At 38.4% G+C, this 23,568-nt stretch overlaps 1 protein-coding gene across 3 annotated transcripts in view; it reads left to right on the forward strand.

Annotated features, from left to right (window-relative positions):
* Positions 1-23,568, forward strand: part of cdk18 (cyclin dependent kinase 18) — a 324,367-nt gene that overhangs the window by 295,364 nt on the left and 5,435 nt on the right. For all 3 annotated transcript variants that reach the window (XM_039748505.1, XM_039748503.1, XM_039748504.1), the window contains 3 exons: positions 3,120-3,225; positions 3,440-3,482; positions 17,533-17,623. In XM_039748505.1, the coding sequence (XP_039604439.1) occupies positions 3,120-3,225; positions 3,440-3,482; positions 17,533-17,623 (240 nt within the window). The remainder of the gene's footprint in view (positions 1-3,119; positions 3,226-3,439; positions 3,483-17,532; positions 17,624-23,568) is intronic.

The following is a 23,568-nucleotide window of genomic DNA, read 5'->3' on the forward strand; positions in this document are numbered from 1 at the left end:
CTACTTCATAAGAGACAGACTTTGCCTGCCTGCCGTTATGTTCATGTTAATTTGTGTTCAATCCTTGTTATTCCTGTTTGATGGTTTCAAACTTTTGGTGAGAAAATGGCTATTAAGTATTAATATTTAGACTAATACTAGACTAACTTAGACTAAGGGTGTACTCACACTAGGTTACGTTTGTTCCGTACCATGCCAAAGCGCGATTGTCCCCACTCCCTACTAGCCCATTCGTCTGCACTCACATTGTGCTTAACGTTCTGGGCCTGGGCACACTTTCATCATGACCATGTGACTTTGTGTAAGCCAAAACAAGATTGACAGCATGCATGTCAAAATGATTTTACTTATTTTGTGTTTGTTTTAGAGTTGTGTAGGGCATGATAATACTCTACCATCTTACAGATTTATCCAGTGTACGGCACAGCATTTTGCTGTTAATTGTGCTGCACATACAAGAAGATATTTACAGTGACAAATGATGTTAAAGGAGGAATTGGTAGCTTTACAATTCACATTCATGTGTAAGGTGAGAATAAAAACCTGTTTTTAACTCAAAAGATATTGAATGAAATGAGAATTGCACTATCTGACTTGTCGCATCATTGACGTCATGTCTGTTTTTGTGCTCAGGCATGTTTAGCGATCACACTGTTCCACTTGACCATGCTCAGGCTCACCTCTTCCAAGTAGGCCAGGGCACGGTACGGTTGGCCCAGCACGGAGTGACCACACTAGTCAAACAAACTAGACTTTGCGGAGTTACATGCAGACAAACATGCTCAGGCACAGAACAAATTGCCAGTGTGAGTATACCCTTAGATACATGCCATGTATGTCTGTTTGTCTGTCTGCTTTTCACGAGAGAACTACTTAACAGATTTTGATCAGGTTTTTTCTATAATTTACTTGAACATTCCAGTTGATTTTGCGACTTCTGTCATCAGGTTAAGTATCACAGTTCGGTTGCAGCACCAATTTATTTGCATGAATCCGAGACAGAGGCTTTGGACCGAGTGGGGCGGGGGTTGAGGTGGGACCTCAGGAGTAGGAAGCCAGGTGGGGCCCTCCTCACTCACTCACTCACTCACCAGCCTCTGTTCGAGTCACTCTACCTCTTACCACGTTTTGGAGTGTACCATGCATCTAGCAATACCTGTTTGATTATTGATTTTTAAAGTTTGTCCTGTTTCACTGAGTCGGACTTGGTGTGGCGTGTAATGATCCGGTTTACTCTTTAAAGCCCAAATAATTCTAATGGAGGAAATAACATCATGCTGCAAAAAATCATGAATATTTCTATGCATTTTGCCACCCTAAGGGAACTCATCAATATTCATGAGTGGGATGCAGCCTCCAACTAAAAACACAATGGCAAATGGAAAGCCACAAAGGAAGCTTTAGAATGAACCAACACTGATCTGTTGCTCAAATCTGAATTGGTCATTACATGTTGACACAGAAAGTGAAACGGATGCATGATATGGCACTTGTAAGTGCCAGAGGGGAAGGACAGGCATCCTGGCTGGGATAAAAGAAGGATTCATGCCCAGCCAGAAGATCATAATGAAAGGAGCAGGCAAACAGGCTCACTGGGAGGAGATCATTCCCCCACATGATAGGTGGCAGTATCCCTCTGAGCTAAACCTGATCAGGACACCTGCAGGGTGGCATGGGAGTTGGAGTCTGGAAATACAGCCCTGTCAGGGTTTTTGGGGACCAGCAGAGGGAGCTGCCAGGGGAGGATTTCAGCCATACTGAAGTTGATAACAGAATGTCAGAATATAAGTAATTGAATAAATCCTGAAATTTGAGAATATGATCAGAAAAAAAAGAAAAAAGAGGGTGCAGTGCCAGAAATGAGATACTGTAAATTCATTTACCCAAAATGTGAGAGAAGGTTTGAAGTCAGGTACCAAAACAGAAACAAAACAAAAAGATTAAATTAACAGAATAGTTTGTGTGCAAAGTCCTTTATATCTGTAAACTCAGGCGATTCAGAAATGTGAAAAGCTGACCTTTATCCAGTTGTAGAGAAGATGTCACCTGATGCACATCTCTGGTCTTTTTTCCTAGCAAAAGCCTAGCATGTGCACAACCCAAAGGTATAAAATGGATGTGTCCATACAGAAGCAATATTGAACTGTAGGAGATAGAATTCAAAATGCATCATTGCAAAAAAAGAAAGCAACCACTGAATTCTGTGAACTTAACACCCCCAAAAATGATAACACAATGATATTTTGAGGCCAAGAAATGACTACAAAAATTGAAATAGAGTCAAAACATGACAGCAATGAGTAAAATAGTTTTGTTTCACATAGAGTTTTGAAAAACCTTCCCTAAAATTAGTTTTGTGTGCAATTTCACAATTGTGAAAAACAAAATTCTCTCAAATTAAGTTTGGGTTGAGGTTTTTGGTTGACAAATCAAGGATTATTGCTCCTTAAGGGTTATTCTGTAGCTGAAAACACTGTCACCTTCCCAAGCCACCCTCCAATACCACCCTTCCACAGCTCCATCTAAGGAGCCCCGCACAGTCTCATCTGACTCATCTATGGCCTGCCTGCACATTCACATCATGATTCATGATTCTCCTCACACCAATGAGATTTTGCATTCACTTTCTCTACCTCTGTAAGCTGATCCAAGCTAGAATCCTTACCATGGTTGGCTAATAAATTTTAGCAGAGGAGAATATCCACTGAAATTCTGCCAGGTAAGTGCTGTTAAGCTGAGAACCCACTCCCCCAATCCTGCTTGGCACCAGAATACATTTTGCCAAATGTTTGCAAATAAGAAAAATATACTGTATATCTGCTAATGGCACATACTTTCCTAATGGTGAACCAATTTGTGTTCTGTGAATTTTCATAGGTTTTTCTGAAAATTCTATTTCATGCAAATCATTTTTTCAAATCTATGATATTTTATGCTTTGCAAACTCTTATTCTGACAATGAAGGGTGATGTTACTTCTTTTTAAAACCATTTAATGAATATTTTGAATTTTAGATACAAGCTGTGCTTACTTCCTTATAGACCTACATTAGTCATGTTGCTTCACAAGCACCTACCTTATTGCCTTTGATTGATGTCTAAAACATTTTGATTTTTTAGGTACTCCGACAGAGGAAACATGGACCGGAATAACAGCAAATGAGGAGTTCAGATCCTATCACTTTCCACAGTATAGACCACAGCCTCTTTTAAACCATGTCCCCAGGTAAGCATTAGATTGCATTGGCTCCCTGCCTATTCATTTTCTATTATTTGTCAAGTTTTTATTAAGTATTGATTTTTTTCTCAAACACCACAAATTCTAAATTAACTTTTATGCATTTTGCTTGCATTTGTGTTGTCCAAAAAATGGGTAAGACTGTCTATGCAATCATCTGTACATTTGCCATTTTTGGGACTTGTAATGTTTATCTTTTCAGGCTTGATGCAGAAGGAATAGATCTTCTTTCAAGTCTTTTGCTGGTAAGACCACTATGGTGCACTTTATTTTACTGAGATATACTGATGCCCCCCATTTGAACTGCATTAGTAACATGTGTAGCGCTGCTGCACACACATATCAGTGCCACATAAAAATCAAATGATGCTTGGTCAGGGGATAGACTGAGAAGAGAAATGAATACACCTTTATTGGGAAGGCAACAGATTGTGTTCTGGATCACCTTCAGAGAGCTAATAGGTACCATTTACCACTATTCGTTTCTAATTAATCTCTTTTTTTAATCTTTGTAGTATTCTGCTTATCAATATATTGTCAAGGAACCAGAAATTTTCTTAATTTATTCTATAATTAGATTTCCTCACCTTAGCCTTCAGACATTCATTTAAGAGAATTTTGCTTTAACTAAAACACATTCTTCAGGATCTGCTATTGCAGATATTCAGACAACAGACCATCATGTTAAAATTGGAAGCTTTAGTAATATGAGTCAACCACTTAATAATAATTCTTTGCATTTATATAGTGCTTTTCTCACCACTCAAAGCACTCAGCAATTGCAGGTTAAGGGCCTTGCTCAAGGGCCTAACAGAGCAGAGTCCCTTTTGGCATTTACAGGATTCCAACTGCCAACCTTCTGATTACCAGTGCAGATCCCTAGCCTCAGAGCCACCACTCTGCCTACTTACACTCATTTCTAAGCTTTAAAAATTAGCAACCAACCAAGGGTTGAATTAGTTGTTTCCAAGACTAAAAAAATTAACCAAATAATCTAAAAAAAAAAACTACCATAAATTTTGAAATGTTAATATGGAGGAAAGTGGAACACAGCGTTCTTGAGATAGCAAAAATCTCCTAATAATTATGTTTACAATGCATTGTGGGTCTATTGTTTAAACAAGAGCATAGCACAAATTGACACCGCTTATTTGACCAGGTTATTATTAGGTATGAACAGACAACAGGGCTGATTGTCCCTCTAAGCAAAGATTTCTGTAATAAGAGTACAGCTTTTGAACCAGAAACTAAGGTCACAGGAAAAAGTATCCAAAGCAGAGCTAATTGTTTTATGATTGCAAAACAGTGAAACAAGCTTGCGCTACAAGTAATAATGAACTGCACACCATAGTAGAAGCCAATGAAAAAAAGATTTTTGAACTCTTTTACTGTAATGTCAGAACCATACCTGACTAGCAAAAAGGGTCTCCATCCTGCATCAAATATTTTGTAGATTTGAGCCCCACTGTACAGTATGTAGAATCACTGCAGTTGATGTAAAAGATTCAACTTACACAAAACAAGTATAGACATAGTCAGTTAAAATGCAAAAGAGAAAGGGTGCATTTGAAATAATAATATGGAGATATTCACTGATGGAGCTTCACAAACAGATCTAGGGAGAGAGTTCCAAATAATATGAGCCTCAAAGCTGAATGAGAACTTACTGAGACTAGAAAAACAAGTCTTTGGAATTCCCAGTCGGTTATTAGTCACCTAGAAGACTGGTATGAGATAAGCAAAGATGACAGATAATCTTAAGTGTTGAAGTTAACCATTTATTAAGTCAATATGGGCAATTGTGCTGGAAGCCATTGTAGTCAAGCCAGGTTACTTGAGAATGATGTGTTCATTGTGTTTGATCTGTGTTAGAATTATGGCTGCGGTGGTGTACTGTGTTAGCCATTATGGATACAATGAGAAGTCAAGAAAAATGACACCTTTTATTGGTTAACTAAAAAGACTGCAATATGCAAGCTTTCAGAGGCAGCTGAGCTTGCCTGAAGAAGTGGCCTAAGCTGCCTTGAAAGCTTGCATATTGTAATCTTTTTAGTTAGCTAATAAAAGGTGTCATTTTGCTTGACTTCTCATTAGAACTATGGCTGGAGCATTATGATTGTGTTGTAACGAGTTGATAAAAACTATTCAAAAGTAAATTGTCATAATCTAAATTAGAGTGCATCAGAGGAGGAGAGGAAGGGCCACACTCTGGCAGTGTTCTATAATTGGTATAAAGACATTTTGCTTCTGCAGAAATACATTTTTTAAATATACAGCACATTTTTATGTAGTCATGTAGCTCAAAGTGCATTACAAATAGTATTCAGGCAATTAAGTGACAGCAACAGTTTGTAGAAGCCAAGATATAGTCCAAAGTGATCAAGCTTTTTCAGTTTTCAGTTGACATGGAAATCCTGCAAGAGGCAGTGCCATTTTGTATCGGCTGTAAGATGTTAAAAGACATCTATGCACAAATGTTTTTAAAGCAGACAGCAAGTTTTATCTAATGTGGGGATACAACCAAGAAGGTATCTATGTAGAGCTATATGTTCGGGGTAAGAGAGGAGCATTAGGTTGTAATGGTTAATCAGACAGCCAGTTTCAACAAGTATATACCATATATTTGCACATGCATAAATCTGACACTCAAAAACCTTATGTATTATTGTTATTTTTACTATTCTGCCCATCAAAGAAGTAAGACCAAGTTCAGTGTGTTTTAAGTAAAAGCTATTTTTTCCAGAATCAAGGTATACATTAATTTGGCATGGAAAAACTGAGTTAACTGTGTTTAGCTGAACACTTCAGTTAAAAATCATAACAAATCAGAATTTCTTAACATTTATAAAAAATGCTCACTTCATTGCAAATTAAATAATAGTGAAAAATACCAAACTTATCCTTTAACTCTTCTTTTTTGTCCCAGAGGCAACACTCCTCAAACATATACACAGGATATACAGTATATACTGTTTTACAAATCAATGAATAAACTCCCAGTTCCTTAATTCTCACTTATTTTTGACATTTACCTTTGTAAAAATCTTTTTGTTGATCATTGTGCTGATGTTGTTGTTATTATACAGCATTTTCTTTTAAAACATGTAGTTCAAAGTGCTTTACAGAATGTTAAAGTAAAAAATTGTTACTAAAAAGAAAAACGTTAATGTAGAAATAAACAAGTTTATGAATGAATAAATACACAGAATGCCAAAAATAGTAAATGAGATTAAATCAATGCAGACTCAGTTTGCACTCTTATTGGTTCATGCTCATTATGTGGTTCTTCCCTGAACAGATCCTGTTCATTAGAATATCTCATTCCCTGATTGGTCACCCTTCACGCAAGAAAGCCATATTTCAACACAGGCAGCATAGACGAGTTGATTCACATGGTGCTTGTTGTGTTTCTTACCTGTGATCTAAATTTTTTGTTTTGTACAGTTTCAATACGGCATACATGCACAAAAGACAAATAATTGTGTGCATGCTCAGTGTAGGCGAATGGCTACATCACACATTTTCGGTCGTTTTAGTATGGACAGAGAAACTATGGCAAGTGATGTGAAAACACCAGTATGGGTACCATTAAATGAAAGTGCAGTAGTGTGGACGTAGCCTAAAAAAAGATATGTTGCCTATGTCAGCACTGACCCATAAATCTTTCAACTACTGTGACCAATGTAGTTTCTGTACTATCATTTGGTCTAAACATGACTGAAACTAATCAAGTAATTATTTAAGTAATCGCTTAACTGCTAAAAAATGTTTTTCTAGAATTTTAGTTTAAAAAGGCAGGGTAGAGATAGGTCTAAATTTGTCAAAGACAAAGGAGTCAAGATGACTTTATTAGAGCTAGGGTTCGACTACTTCTGAGAATACACCAGTGTCTAATGAAGTGTTAACTATGTGAAGTGGGAACATCAGAAACTTATTTGGAAAAGCCTGTTGAGGACACAAGTGGAAGGTTTTATCAGAGTAATGTTTTGGTAACACTTTACATTGTACTTATACAGGTAATTACATGGTAGTTATAGTGTAATTATGGACACTTAATGTAAAGTGTTACCTTTTTTTTTATGAAGTTTGGGTTAAAACTTATTTAGTGATGTAATTTAATTTGCTGAGATGAGCACACTGAGTTTAAGCAGGACTTGCTTTTGAGGGGTGTATTATATCTACTATTGATCATGATCAAAGTGATTAAAATCCACACAAGTTTGGTGCCTTTATGAAATATACTTTATTATGCATACATACAGCAGATGAGTATGGTTTTAAGGAGATGATGTTACATCCCATGGACTTCGCGTATAGTTATCTCAGATCATAAGGGCTCATGGTAGGGACCAAGAACCAGCAGGACAATAAGGGATGCAGTCAACTAAGGTGCTGATGCAAAAATTTGCAAATTTATTGTAAATATTTAAAACAGTACTAGGTGCTCAAAAAAAAAAAAAATAAGTACAGCAGTACATAAGTGAACAATTGAAAATGGTGATACTGTGCACTCAAAAAATTGTACCGTTATTTTTATTTATTTATTTTTTTATTTTTATTAATTTTATTACAATCCATACATAGCAATCAAGTTTTTACAAAAAAAAATTATTAAGAACAGATCGATCCCCACCCTGAGAGAGAGAGCAAGCCAAACGCGTGTAAAATTTAAGGCTTGTAAAATACCTAAATTAATAAATTCTCTGTGCTTTATAAACTTATTTTAAAATATTACTGATTAGATCCTGCCATGTTTTGAAAAAAGTCTGTACAGATCCTCTAACTGAGTATTTGATTTTTCCAATTTCAAATAATATAACACATCAGTTTTCCACTGACTTAAAAAAGGAGAGTTTGGGTTCTTCCAGTTTATCAGAATAAGTCTGCATGCCAACAGTGTAGTGAATGCAATCACAATTTGTTTGTCTTTCTCCACTTTAAGCCCCTCTGGAAGAACCCCAAACACAGCTGTTAATGGGTTAGGAGGGATTGTCAGTCCAAGGCTGTCTGAGAGGTAATTAAAATTTTTGTCCAGAATAATGTTAATTTGGTGCAGGCCCAGAACATGTGACCCAGTGAGGCTGGGGCTTGGTTGCAACGTTCGCAGGTTGGATCATGCCCTGGAAACATTTTGGAGAGTTTTAGTCGAGACAGATGTGATATATAATTTTGAATTGTATAATTGTATGCTTTGCGCATATGGAGCTCGAGTGAATTCTCTGCATTGCTACTTTCCACTCCTTTTCTGATATATTAATTGAGAGATCTTTTCCCAGTGTCCTCTTGGATCTTTGAAAGGAAGGGATTGTAAAATGATTTTATATATTGTAGAGATGGAGTCTAACTCCTTGAAATTGAGCAATATTTTTCCAGCGTGGATGAGGGAGCAAGATGAGGAAAATCTGGAAGGTTCTGTTTAACAAAGTTCCTGATTTGAAGATAGTGAAAGAAATGTGTAGCTGGAATGTTAAATTTGGAATGTAATTGTTCATAGGATGCAAAGACGTTGTCTATATAAAGATCTCTAAGCAAGTTAATTCCAAATTTTTCCAGATATTAAAACTGCATATGTTTGTGAAGGTTGAAAGAGGTGGTTCTCTTGCAGGGTGCCACAGAAGAAGCTTCTCCGTCTTAAAATGCTTTCTACATTGGTTCCAGATTCTAAGTGAGTGGAGCACAATTGGGTTATTAGTGTATTGCCGATAGCGTGTGTTTATTGGAGCACAGAGCAAGGAATACAAAGAAGTACTGCAGGATTTTACTTCTATTGCGGTCCATGCCTGTGTATGTTCTTCTATTTGTGTCCAGGTTCTTATACTGTATATTTGCCCAGTAATAAAACTGGAAGTTAGGTAGAGCCATGCCGCCTTCTGCCTTTTGTCTTTGTAGGGTCGCTCTTTTGATGCGTGGATGTTTTGAATTCCAAATAAATGAGGTTATTGTTGAATCTAATTTGAATGATTTATTAATGTATATTGGTATGTTTTGAAATAAAAAGGAGCTTAGGAAGAATATTCATCTTAACAGTGTTAATTCTTCCAGCTAGTGTGAGATGAAGGGTTGACCATCTATGCAAGTCTTGTTTAATTTTTTCCATGCAGACACGAAATTTTGTTGATAAAGAGCTTTATGTTTACTTGTGATGTTTACCCAGGTATTTAAAATGTTCTGCAATGATAAAAGGTAGGGTGTCTAATCTAATATTATATGCTTGAGAATTCACTGGAAAGAGTACACTTTTATTCAGATTAATTCTGAGACCAGAGAGCTTTTGAAATTCTGTGAGTGCTGCTAAGACTGCAGGCACAGAATTTTCTGGGTCGATATATACAGTACCATGTCATCTGCATATAATGAGATTTTCTGTTCCAGTCCTTCTCTGCTAATCCCCTTTATCTGATCAGTATTTCGACAATGTATTGCCAGTGGTTCAATGGCAATGCAAACAGCAGTGGTGACAAAGGGCATCCTTGTCTTGTGCCACGTTCTAGTTTAAAGTAGTCTGAGCAAATGTTATTGATGCAAACTGAAGCTTCTGGGTTAGTATACAGTAATTTAATCCATGCACAAATGTTCGGGCCAAACCCAAACTTCTCCAAAATAGTAAAAAGGTATTTCCATTCAATCATGTCAATGCTTTTCTGCATCCAATGATAATAATATTTCTGGGGTGTTTGATTTAGTTGGTGAGTATATTACATTAAACAGGCGTCGAAGATTTGAAGATAAGTGTCGGCCCCTAATAAATCCAGTTTGGTCTTGTGATATTACGAGGGAGCACTTTCTCCATCCTTCTAGCTATGATTTTAGAGAGTATTTTAACGTCGTTATTCAGAAGTGAAATTGGTCTGTATGATGCACATTGTAATAAGTCCTTATTTTGTTTTGGAAAGACAGTGATTAGTGCTTGGCGAAAGGTTTGTGGAAGAGATTGGTTATCTCTGGCTTCTGTAAATGTTGCTAATAGGAGGGGGGCTAGCTGAGCGGAGAATTTCTTGTAAAACTCTGCAGGGTAGCCGTCAGGGCCTGCTGCTTTTCCACCTTGGAGTGACTTTATAGCATCCAGTAATTCTGATAATGCAGAGGTTTATCAAGTTCCTCCACACTAAAAGCGTCAATTTGTGGTATCTGTAATGTATCCAGAAATGCATTAGATTGTATATTGTCTTCTTTAAACTCAGTAGTATATAGGGATTTATAGTAGTCTCTAAAAGTGTACATTATATTTTTGTGTTCGATGATTTTATCTCCGTTCGTGTTAGTGATTACGAGATTGCGTTATGCACATCTTGCTTGTGAATTTGTTGCGCTAAAAGCTTATTAGCTTTCTCTCCATGTTCATAATAATGATGTCTGGATTTGTAAATTAGTTGTTCAGTTTCTTTAGTTGTCAAGAGGTTTAATTCTGAATGTAGAGCCTGCCTCCTCTTATGTAGAGTCTCGCTTGGTAGTCTGGCATGTTCTTCATCTATTTTAGTAATTTCGCTTTTTATCTCTGCTACTTTCTTGCGGATTTATTTCTGTGGGAAAGATATGAGATAATCTGTCCTCTTAAGAAGGCCTTAAGAGTTTCCCAGAGTATTCCTGCAGAGATCTCAGGGGATGTATTTGTCTCTAGAAAGAATTTGATTTGTTTGGATATAAATTCAGTACAATTCTCGTCAGCTAATAGAAGCGGTTGAGGCCATCTGGGGTGAGTGTATGGGGCTTAGTAATTTCAGCTCCAAGATCATAGGAGCATGGTCCGAAATAACAATAGCATCGTATTTACAAGATTTAATCTTAGGCAAGAAGTTATTATCTATAAAAAAGTAATCAATCCTTGAGTAGCAATGATGTACTGGTGAGTAGAAAGAATATGTTCTTGAATTTGGGTTTAAAACCTCCAGGGATCTGATAAGTTGTGATCAGTTATAAACTTTGTAATTATCTTTGCGGTGTTAGTTGCGTTCCCCTGTGGAGGAAGTCTTATCTAAAAGTGGATTTAAAACACAATTAAAGTCCGCAGCCATTATAAGTTTATGAGTGTTCAGATTGGGAATGGATGCAAATAAATTTTGTATAAATTCCTTATCATCAACATTAGGTGCATAAACATTTATCAAAATCATTTTACAGTTAGATAAGTCTCCCATGACCATTACATATCTCCCTTCAGGATCCAATACTACATCTGATGCTACAAATGGTACTGGTCTATGTATGAGAATTCCCACCCTCTAGTTTTCTTTGTAAAACTAGAATGGAACATTTGGCCAGTCCAGTCTTTTGCAGCGGAACTGATCCTTACTTAGTAAGTGGGTTTCCTGTAAAAATACTATTTTAGCATTTAGACCTGTTAGGTGAGAAAGTACTTTCTTTCTCTTTAATTCGTGATTCAGGCCTTTAACATTCCAGCTTAGTTAACTGTCCCAACATGGAGACACTGATTCTGAGTTTTTGATGTCATTTTATAGTCTTAACTGGAAGTGAAATAGTTTAGGTCTTAATTTCCTATTCCCCAAGAGTTGTTGCCATGCAGCTTATTATTACGTTGATAGTTATAATTATAAAGATTGAGATGATAGATTAGGTATAGATCAAGCCTGCTCTCTTTCTCTTCCTTCCTTAATCCCCCACCCTCCCTTTTTGCCTCCCCAAGTGAGGCTAAAACCCACTTCACGCAGTCCCAGTCCTCTGACATACCCAGAGACAGAGCACGTCCAAAGCACATCAAGCCCCCATGCAGTGGGCTTTAGGTTAAAAGATAGAGATATCTGTTACCAATATAGTCTTTAAAAGAGGAAAAAAAAAAAAAAGAATTTTGCACTTAATATATATATATATATAATCTTCAGCAATTTTAGTGCATTAAGATGATACCCCAGATAATAAACCCAGGTGATGGTGTTAAAGATGTGTCCAAAATAAGCATAACAAGTCTTAATGCAGTAATAGCAATAACAGTAAACCAAGGGTATGATATTGAACAGTCTCATTTAGGGTACACATGAAATAATTAGAAAAGAAAAAGAAAAAAAAAAAAAGGAGGAAAAGTAATTAAGCACAATAAAACATAAACATATAGCCTAGTAATACTAAGTAATAATAAGAATATATGAGAATATATGCTGATAAAAACCCGTATTTTAAAACAAATAGATCAGACAGTAGATTATTAATCCTAGCTTTATCATTTACCGCCATGACTCACAATTATGTATCAGAATAGTCCGGGATCAGCTTTCTTAATTCATTTTCTGCTTCTTCCTTGCTAGCGAAGACATAGAAATGACCTGCCATTCCACTTTCAGTTTTGCGGATACAGGAGGCTGTATTTGACACTGGCTTGCCGTAGCGCTGTTTAATATTATAGAAGGCTGCGTTTAATAGCTGTTGCTGGAGAGAAGTCAGGGAAGATACGAATGTGGTTATTTTCATATATAATATCTTCCTTGTTTCTGAGGAGTGCCATCACCTCTAGCTTAAATGATAATCGTTCAAAACGAACTATAAAAGATCTTGGTCGGGGTCTGACGGTGTTTGATCCGTGCTGTAAGCCGCTGCTATCTCAGATTCTGCTTTAAAGTCGCCCCCGATTATTTTAGAAAAAAGTTCAGCTGCAGAATTTCTCTCGGCAGACCTTCAATTCTGACATTATACCTTCTACTCCCATCTTCTAAAGCAGCCAGTCTGTCTCCAAGTTTTTCTCCGAGTTTTTTACATTCGGAACTGACATTTACTGCTCTTTCCTCGGCACTGGCAGCTAATGTTCGCCATTTCGATCCGATTCGTGAATGTCTCCTTAAGATGCTCCAATTGATCAGCAAGCGTGCTCAGTTTAACCGAGTTTTTCTGAATGCGCTCTTCAATTTTACCCAGCACCTGTCGAAGTTCAAGTTGTACCTCTTGACGCAGCCTTTCATTTGCCTGTTGGAATTCCTGTCGCAGCCATTCATTGGCCTGTTTCATCTCCTGTTTCAATTCCTGTTTCAGTCTCTCAAGTGCCTTTGCCGTTGCTTTCTCATTAGCCTTCTCGCTTTTCTTTATATCTTGCGTGAGCTCAGCGAGCAACACTTTCAGTTCAGATAGCTCAATTGTGCCTTCTTGTACCGTAGATGAAGCAGCAGACTTTGCTGAAGCCGGTGTCCCGCTGCTCCAGTCCGCGTAATTGCGTAACTGAAGCCGCGGACATCCCGGCCCTTTCCAGTTTCAGGTAATCTTCTCCAATCGGCGAGCTATCCACATCTGCACTCACGATCGCACCTTCGCTCCCCTTTTCGATCTCAGCCGGCGACGATGTAGCGGACCGTGGTCCCGAGGAGTCTGTGCTTTCGCCCATCTGATCCAGGTCTGTCTCTGATAGGCCGTATCTTGAACTGGGCTTGCTGATGCAGCTTGGATGTAGCTTTAGTTTTCGATTCTTTCGAACCCCCCTTCTTGCTGGCCATGATTATATGTGCTTACATATACTGTAGCAGTCCCTCTCGGGTTGAATAAATACAGGGTATCTCAGAATAATAAGCAAATAATATGAAAAATAGCACCACTGCTAGCGGAGCTCCACTTCAGACGTCCATCTCTCGCATCGGACGAGACCAAAAGTTAAAAATTGTACCGTTATTGACTGAATAAAGTAACTCAGAAAATCCAATACTGCACAAATCTATTATCAAACTGTGTCAAAAGAATCATTAAAGAAAAACTAAATTTTTAACAGGCTATAACAGAATCTCCGCAACTCTATCCCTTTCATATACATTCAGAGAGTGCAAAATTACATTTTTTCCTTCCATAATATTTCTGTAGCATTCTAGGTTATTCTACAGACTCTATCTTGCTCCCATCAAGAGCCTCATGCATAATGCCGTGCGTAGAATTCACAGTAAAACAAGGACAAAAGTGGAAATGTGCGTATGCACAAAAAACCCAGATGCATAAATTTGTGCGTACGCCAATTTCCAGATTCTTCTGCTACATAAATCCTGGTCAGCGTGAAAAATTCCATTACAACGAACTCCCAGGAACCTAAAAAATATTTAGGTGTAACGAAAATTTTGTTGTAATGAGATTCTGTATTTGTTACTATAGTGCTTTCTTTAACTTGTGTCCAGGCATTTGCAATCATTTCAATAGCTTATTTCGCATTAATTTTAATCTCCTCCTGCCTACAAGTACTGCTGACGAGAATTTTTCTCAGCATTTCCTTGCCATAATACACTTTCAGGGTGTGAATGATGCCCAAATCCAATGGCTGTAGCACTGCTGTGCAATTGGGTGGGAGGAATTCAACGCAAACATTATCTAAATGTGGAAGCATGTTGTGTGCAGCACAGTTATCAATCAGAAGCTGAATCATCCTTTTCTTCTTCATATTGTGAGGTTTCTGAACACGTTTGGGATCTCCCCCACTCCCCACCCAACGGGAACGACACGCTGAAGTGAGTCCTGAAGTGCGATTGCAGCACCTGTGGAAGATTGTTTGTCCGTTGCTGGGGCAGGACAATAGTATGCTCACAGCGGTTCAGTGAAGCACCACAGAAGCAAATCATAAAAGATCAAGGTCGTACTATAAGTCCCTGTCATGCACCCAAAACACGAGGCTTAGTCTCAGTACTTTAGCAAAAAACTAGCCTTATTCAGCTTGAAACAGGAACAACACAGTTATTTATTGTAACATGATCTGACACTCTGCTATACACAGACACAGCAGTCAGGCAGCGTCGTGGCCAGGTCATTGACCAAGTAATCCTGTTATCTGCATTTACAATGTACGTGCTCCTATCCTAACCTTGCATCACCCATCAAGATCTTTTCTGTTTATTTTGGCGGAAAGATGCAGCATAGCTAAGAGCCTGCTATTGCCCCGTACAGACGCGGAGATTGCACTTCGGGACGCACTGTCTAGTTGTAGGAGGTCCCAAGAGAGTTTACAAACCTCCCCTTTTCTTGATTGAGTGTCACATTAATAGGAATGTTTCTTGAACGAGCATCACTGAACCACATAAAAACTGCTTTTTCAACGTCTTCAAATACAGCAGTTCACATATGTTTGCAGCCCGAGATTTTTCTTCTTTTTTTTGCTGTTTGAAAGTCAGTGACAGCGTCGATGGTGAAATTCCAAATTCATTGGCAACTTCTTTTTTCTTTTTGTCGCAATCGAGAGCTGCAAAAAAAAATTTTTTTTCTAATATGAAATGTTATCGTTTTTTCGTGTCTGCCGTTTCTATAGGAATGGTGACAATGAGTTAAATTCCAATGGATGTTTTTCAAATGTTGACGAGCAATAAGCAAAAGGTATCCCTGAAAACCACAGGAAACAAAAAAGGCTAAAAAAAAAAATAAAAAACAGTACGAGGAAAGTTCGAAGAAAGAAAAAAAAATTACAGTGTTTTTGTTTGGGGATCGTTGTGCACAACTGAGCTATGGCCACAGAACTAACTGCTCTGCAGATGATTCATTCAGGCATTTCAAGGTCTTTTGTGTACTTCGTTGTAATGAAAGTATCTACTGAATGTACTTCGTAGTAATGAGATTTCTATAGACTCGTGTCATATAAGCTGTCGTTGTAATGAAAATTTTGTTGTAAAGATATTCGTTGTAGCAGAATTTTACCTGTATATTGTGGAAGCTGACCCAGAAACAGACAGGCGGGCACGTTTTCTAACGCCCAACACACATTTATTATACATACTAGTGCAACGCAAACCCCTACAAGTCCCCAAAAGTCCAGGCCAATACCACACTGCTTTCTCTCTCTTCAGGTCACCTCCTTGCCTCCTCCAAGACCTCATCTCTCGACCTCCCGACTTCTGCCAACGAACAGAGGGAGTCGGCCCCTTTTATCCACACCCGGACGAGCTCCAGGTGCTTCCCGGCAATCTTCCACCGGCACTCCCAGGTGTGGCAGAAGTGGCGGCTGCGCACCCGGAAGCACTCCGGGTGTTCCTGCTGCTATTCCCCCCAACGCTTCGGGGTGTGGCAGAAGTGCTGAGGTCCAGGGCTCACAAGGCATTGTGGCGCCCCCTGGCGCAAGCCCTCCTACGGTCCTCCTGGGTGTCCCGGCTGTGAAGCAGCCCCAGCCACTATATATATATATATATACATATATATATATATATTGTGACAGATAGGGGGCGCTGTCATCCCCTTGAACCCTCAGATCAGACGCCAGACACCAGGTAAAAGTCCAATAATTTTTATTAGGACAATAAAGTGCCCAAAGCACCCTCCTCTCCACAATACTCATAAACCACAATACAAAAAACAATCCTCCACTCCCAGATGCATTGCCACCCTGCCACCCAGCTCAGCTCAACGTCTGGGATCTCCCACAATCCTTTTATAGTTCGTGACCCGGAAGTGCTTCCGAATCCACAGTCCATGTGACTTCCTAGCACTTCTGGGTCAGATGAAAACTCCTCTTCTTCAACCCGGAAGCACGTCATTCTCTTTGTCCATGTGACTAGGATGCACTTTCGGGTTGTATGCAAAATACTCATTGCTCCACCCTGCAGCGCCTTCCAGTGGCCCCTGTGGTATCCAGCAGGGCTGTGGATGAAAACTCCATTATCCATAATTCCCTATATATATATATACTGTGTATATATATATATATATATATATATATATATATATATATATATATATATATATATATAAGCTCATCTTCTTTGTGCTGCATTAATTTATTTTACAATATATTGACCCATCCATTCCTTAATGCACTAATCAGGGTATAGTTATACGGCTTTGAATCTTTCCTGGCACTACTGGCTCTGGAGACAGGAGAACCTGAAGACCTGCAGGTACAGGAAGTAGATGAAAACTCAACAGGCATCACAGAACAGGGATTTTCATTTACCTCCTTGAAGCTATCACAAGTATTAACAATTGTTATATGGAACATAAAGCTCTTTGAAACTGAATTTCATAAAATTAGCAAAAAGTATTCAGTGTGCTATGCTGTATAGCAACTACTAGAGGATATACAAATCTTTAAAGTACAAAGCCTGACAGCCCTTTGTACCAAGAATCTGGTCTACCTGCCATACTAGTCTCCAACTCAAACTTACCTAACAGGTGAAAATAAAAGTTAGAACTTTCTTGTTGCACCTCTGTAGTTTTTCTTTGAGAGCCTTTTAAATGTGCTTGAATATGTCTACACTACGATAGGTGGGTGACTGTAACTGTCTCAATTCATTCTGTATTCTTTTGAGTTTTCAGAATCTGTTTGCCAGCTAACATTAGAGTACACTGCAAAAAAGCACATTATAAGTTCTTATGTTTTCAACTTTTTATTTGTTCATTTTACAGTACGAAGCCAAAAGTCGGATTTCTGCAGATGCTGCACTCAGGCATCCTTACTTTAAGAGTTTGGGAGAGCGAGTTCTCACCTTGCCTGACAGTAAGTAAAACTAGTTCTGGTTTAAAGGCTAACATTATAAGCTTCTGTGAAAAGCCAAAAAAATGTGAAGTTTCCTGAGGCTAAATGGGAGAGACAAGAAACATAAGAACAAACAAGCTGAAACAATCTAAGTATAAACTCCCATGTTGCTGTGTGTATTAGTCAGAGAAATTATCAGAGTAACTTTAAATTTACACAGTAGTTGATATTATTTAATGCAGTACTTGTATTCAGTTGGAGTCTGTACCTTTCTATTACATTTTATTTAAACAAACTTTATCTTTTTTAATATTAGCTCCATGATCCATCAAAAGTGGCATCTTCAAAGTTATTAAAGATACATAATGCAACTAATAAGGGCACTTCTATGATTTACTTTATTCTGTATATTTACTTCTGTCAAAATGTATAGCTATCGTGAATATACGTTCCACATTTACTTAATTTATATAACTAAAATGGTAAAGTGATACTCACTGAAAAGCATATACAGGTATATATATAATACACTCATCAGCCACTTTCCTAGGTACACCTTGCTAGTACCAGGTTCAATACCATTTTGCCTTCAGAACTGCCATAATTCTTCAATTCATAGATTTCATAGATTCAACATTGGGCATTCCACAGGGATTTTTCTCCACATTAACGTGAAAAAAATCACACAGTTGCTGCACATTTGTCAGCTGCACATCCATGACGCAAATCTCCTGTTCCACCACATCCCAAGGGTACTATACTGGATTGAGATCTGGTGACTGTGCAGGCCATTTGAGAACAATCAAGTCATTGTCATCTTCAAGAAACCAGTTTGAGATGATTTGAGTTTTGTGACAAGGCATGTTTTCCTGCTGGAAATGGTCATCTGGAGATGGGTACACTGTGGTTATAAAGAGATGGACATGGTCAGCAACAACACTCAGGTAGACTGTAGCATTTAAACTATGATCAGTTAGTAACTAAGGGGCCCAAAGTGAGCCAAGAAAATATCTCCCACACCATTACACCAGCACAACCAGCCTAAACCATTAATACAATGTAATATGGAATGGATCCATGCTTACATGTTGTTGACGCCATATTTCTGACCCTACCATCTGAATGTCACAGCAGAAGTCAAAACTCATCAGACCAGGCAACTTTTTACATTCTCCTATTGTCCAATTTTCATGAGCCTGTGCAAATTGTAGCCTCAGTTGCCTATTCTTAGCTGACAAGAGTAGCACCCGGTGTGGTGTTGTGCTGCTATAGCCCATCTACTTCAAGGATCATTGTGTTGTGCATTCAGAGATGCTCTTCTGCATACCTTGGTTGTAACATGTGGTTATTTGAGTTGCTCTTGGACTTCCATCAGTTCAAACCAGTCTGGCCATTCTCCTCTGACCTCTTGCATCAACAAGGCATTTTCACCCAGAGAACTGCCACTCACTGAATTTTTTCTCTTTTTAATATATGTATATCCATAGGTCTGATTGAAGTCTGATTATTTGGGTGGTTACCTACCAGGTAATGCTTGTGGTTGGTCAGCCAGTCGGCAAACATCCACCACACCCTCAACGATCAACCATCAGCATTACCTGGTAGGTAATCATCCAAATAATCAGATTGCAATCAGACCCATTGATGTAATACTCCATTCTTCACCCTGTCAAGTAAGTGATCCAGCTGCAGTGGCACAACATCTGCCAAAGGTGCTGACATCTGAGGTTCCATCCCCGCAAGGTGTGTTCAACCTGATGAGCCCCAATTAGATAGAAATACATTTTGTGCACTCTTTGTATTATTTCATAGGTATTGTAGGTATTTTTTTGTTATTGTATGTATTATATTGTTTTCTCACTCTATGACTATTTTAAAATTTGCAAATATTAACAATTATGACTATATATATATATATATATACTGTATGTGTATATATATATATATATATATATATATAGCAGCAATGGTTTTCGATACATTTTATTACACTTGAATAAAGAAGGTTGCAGGACTTAGGAGGCAAAAGAAAACAAATGTGGCAGTAATGCAACCCTTCATGTCTCCCCCTTTTTACACCTGGGGGTATCCTCTTTTATATATAATACTAGCAAAATACCCGTGCTTCGCAGCGGTGAAGTACTGCATTCAAATTTTTATTAAGAAGAAAATTAAACCTTTTTAAACTGTGGGACAATATGCCAATAATTATTTGTTAAGGATCTCTTTGTATACCATGTTGTCAGTTCGGCCCTCCGGTTGTAACATGACCAAGCTGTGCGCTGAGCTTACTGGCCATGTGAACAGTAATCTTGTCTGAAATCTCACAGCTTGGATTGCTGCTGTCATAATCGGTTTGAGTTTCATGGTTTGTTTCAATTACGACAGTATTTGCAGGATTTGTTGTGTTGAAGTGACATTTGGCATCTGTCAAGCGTTGTAAGCACACGACCGGTTTCATCGATAAAATCACATCCAGCTTTTGAGAGTTTAAACATTCATAAACATCAAAGTGTCCACTACTGAAATCGTCACCTGTGAATCTAAGATGTTTAAGAGGCATTGGCGGTTTGTTCGAAAGGTGTAAAATATTTGGCCATTTCGGTACACTTGAAAGCGACAACCAAACAATTCAGCGTCAGCCATCAACTCACATGCAGAACCATAGGTGAAGGGCTTAAGCATTTCACTCTTCTAGTGCTCCTGTGTAGTATAATTATCTCCAGTACCGTCATCAGTCCACACCTTGAACCTGTCCCAGTCATTCAATACATAAGACAGAATGTTCCTCCGGATATCAAGAGTGAGCCTGATATGGCCGCGCAATATGTAACAAAGAGAATTGAAAAGGTAGGTGGTATCTCCAGGCATGGAAACCACTCGGTAAGTGACAGTTCTTTGATCGATAGAATTTCTTGAAGATGGGCCCATAAGTAACAAAGACTGTTGAAAAGTTCAATATGGCGGCCGACAGTGGCATCATACTACCGAAATAAGTACGTACATTGGTTTCAGTTAGTGGAGGGAAGCCGCCTACCAAATTTCGAGAAGATGGGGCCATAAATAAGAAAGTTCAACATGATGGACGTTGTTGACCGTTATGACCATTACGCGTAGAATTTCAAAATGAAACCTGCTTAACTTGTGTAAGTAAGCTGTAAGGAATGAGCCTTGCAAATTTCAGCCTTCTACCTATACGGGAAGTTGGAGAATTAGTGATGTTGGAAAATTCAATATGGCGGCTGACAGTGGCATCATACCACCTAAATAAGCACGTACATTGGTTTCGGTTAGCTAAGGGAAGCCACCTACCAAATTTCGTGAAGATGGGGCCGTAAATAAGAAGTTCAACATAGCAGACGTTGTTGACCGTTATGACCGTTACGCGGACAATTTCGAAATGAAACCTGCTTAATTGTTGTAAGTAAGCTGTAAGGAATGAGCCTGCCAAATTTCAGCCTTCTGCCTACACGGGCAGTTGGAGAATTAGTGACGTTTGGAAAATTCAATATGGCGGCCGACAATGGCATCATACCACCAAATAAGTATCGACATCGGTTTTGGTTAGCGAGGAAGCCGCCACCAAATTTCGTGAAGATGGGGCCATGAATAAGAAAGTTCAATATGGCGGACGTTGTTGACCGTTATGACCATTACACGTAGAATTTCGAAATGAAACCTGCTTACCTTTTGTAAGTAAGCTGTAAGGAATGGGCCTGCCATATTTCAGCCTTCTACCTACACGGGAAGTTGGAGAATTAGTGACGTATGGAAAATTCAATATGGCGGCCGACAATGGCATCATACCACCGAAATAAGTACGTTCATCGGTTGTGGCTAGCACTGGGAAGCCACCTACCAAATTTCGTGAAGATGGGGTCAGCCTTCTACCTACGTGGGAAGTTTGAAAATTGGTGACGTTGGAAAATTCAATATGGCGACCGACAATGGGGTCATACCACCGAAATAAGTACGTACATCGGTTTTGGTTAGCGCAGGGAAGCCGCCTACCAAATTTCGTGAAGATGGGGCCATAAATAAGAAAGTTCAACATGGCGGACGCTTGTCGATCGCTACGCGTAGAATTTCAAATGAAACCTGCTTAACTTTTGTAAGTAAGCTGTAAGGAATGAGCCTGCCAAATTTCAGCCTTCTACCTACACGGGAACTTGGAGAATTAGTGATAAGTGAGTCAGTGAGTGAGTGAGTGAGTGAGTCAGTCAGTGAGGGCTTTGCCTTTTATTAGTATAGATAAAAATATATACTCTATATGTACACATCTTCTCTCTGACACACTAACATTTAGTGAATCATTCAGCAGAAGTGTTTCAGGAAATGTGACTGGGGCTGCTTAAAACAATGGCAGTATGTCTACATAATGCCTCATTTTGACTGTATCTGACAAATCAGACATTTTCTTTCTTTTTAGTTTTCTTTCCTTTTAGTCATTCTGGTGTATGTTTGAGAGGGGTTTGTTATTTATCATAATACAATTATTATTATGTAGTTTTTGAGTTTTGAGATATTCTCCAAGGGACAAATAGATAAAATAAAAGAATGAACAAACCAGCTCTATCTGTAAACTACAGGATCTCTATAAATGAATGGAACCTTTTAAAAAATTATAGCTCAGTAAATGTTAAACTAAATACCATAGTTCTGCAGGAAAATGAATATTAAAATGAACATTTGTAATTACTTAATTACTTTGATTGGAGTATCCATTTTCATTCTGCTCTGCTTCTTGTCACGCAAGTTCTGATAATTACAACAGTTATGCTGGTGTTCTGCACCATAGTCTTTTTCGGCACTAGCAATTTTTTCACAATCCTCCCCCATCCACATGAAAAAATCTGACAGAACTTCTCACACACGTGTATATTAATAATATACACTAAAAAAACATTTTCAGTTGCTCTCAACATTTCAATGTAAAATTTCCATTTTTTTCTTAGTATTTATTGTGTCTCAATAACTTTAGGAACACTTTTTATAATAAGGGAAAAATCACGGCAAAAACATCATATTTGATTCACACTACATCTGCCACAGGTAGTTTCACTTCTAAATTTAAACTGACGCCTTTAAGGAATCAAGCCCAGGCATGGAGTAGAAAAGTGATTGACTTCTTCTGGTCAGCTCTGCTTACTCTTTTTCAGTGCAATGTGGTTACGCTCTACACCACTCAATGAATCGGACACTCTTCGGTATTATGGTATCAACAACTGGTATAAACTACAGACTGACCATCATCATCAGTGCAGAAAAACATTTTTGAACTGGATATCCTACACTGACTAATCTACCCTTATACTCATTCATATCAAATACCTGCAAAAATCTTAACAAACTATGTGTAAGTAGTTAAAAAATGTTTATTTTAAGGAAGGAATTAAGAAACACCCTCCTGTTTTTCTCACTCTATGACTATTTTAAAATTCTTTCACAAATATTAACAACCAGTAACGGCAGACTGCACGATAATGTGCAGTGAATACACTTGACTTATAGTTTTCATTTTCTTTCTCTGTAAGTTTAGAATTTGTTTGCTCTGAGGTTGATGTGCTTGCTGCTTCGTGAGCAGCTCTTCTTTTCTCCACCCTAGCGGATCGCTTTTTCTCTTCTTCAGTTGGCATCTTTTCGCGTTAAAACTGATTAAGTCAGTTTTTGTGCTGCAATTACTTAGTACGTTTTTCTTAATTTTTTCACTTAAGCTGGCACTTAAGTCTTCAATCTGCCTCAAGAATGAATTAAGATATGAAGAGGTAGAGGAAATGACGTGGTAGGGATGAGAACGGCGCCCATACACATGCTCCACATGGCTGACTTGCTAGCTGCTGCAGAGTGTTGATTCTACAATAAAATAAAAATAAAAACAGGAGGGGCGGCACGGTGGCGCAGTGGTAGCGCTGCTGCCTCGCAGTTAGGAGACCCGGGTTTGCTTCCCGGGTTCTCCCTGCGTGGAG

Source organism: Polypterus senegalus, chromosome 3 (genome assembly GCF_016835505.1).
Source record: "Polypterus senegalus isolate Bchr_013 chromosome 3, ASM1683550v1, whole genome shotgun sequence".
Classification (NCBI taxonomy): domain Eukaryota; kingdom Metazoa; phylum Chordata; class Cladistia; order Polypteriformes; family Polypteridae; genus Polypterus; species Polypterus senegalus.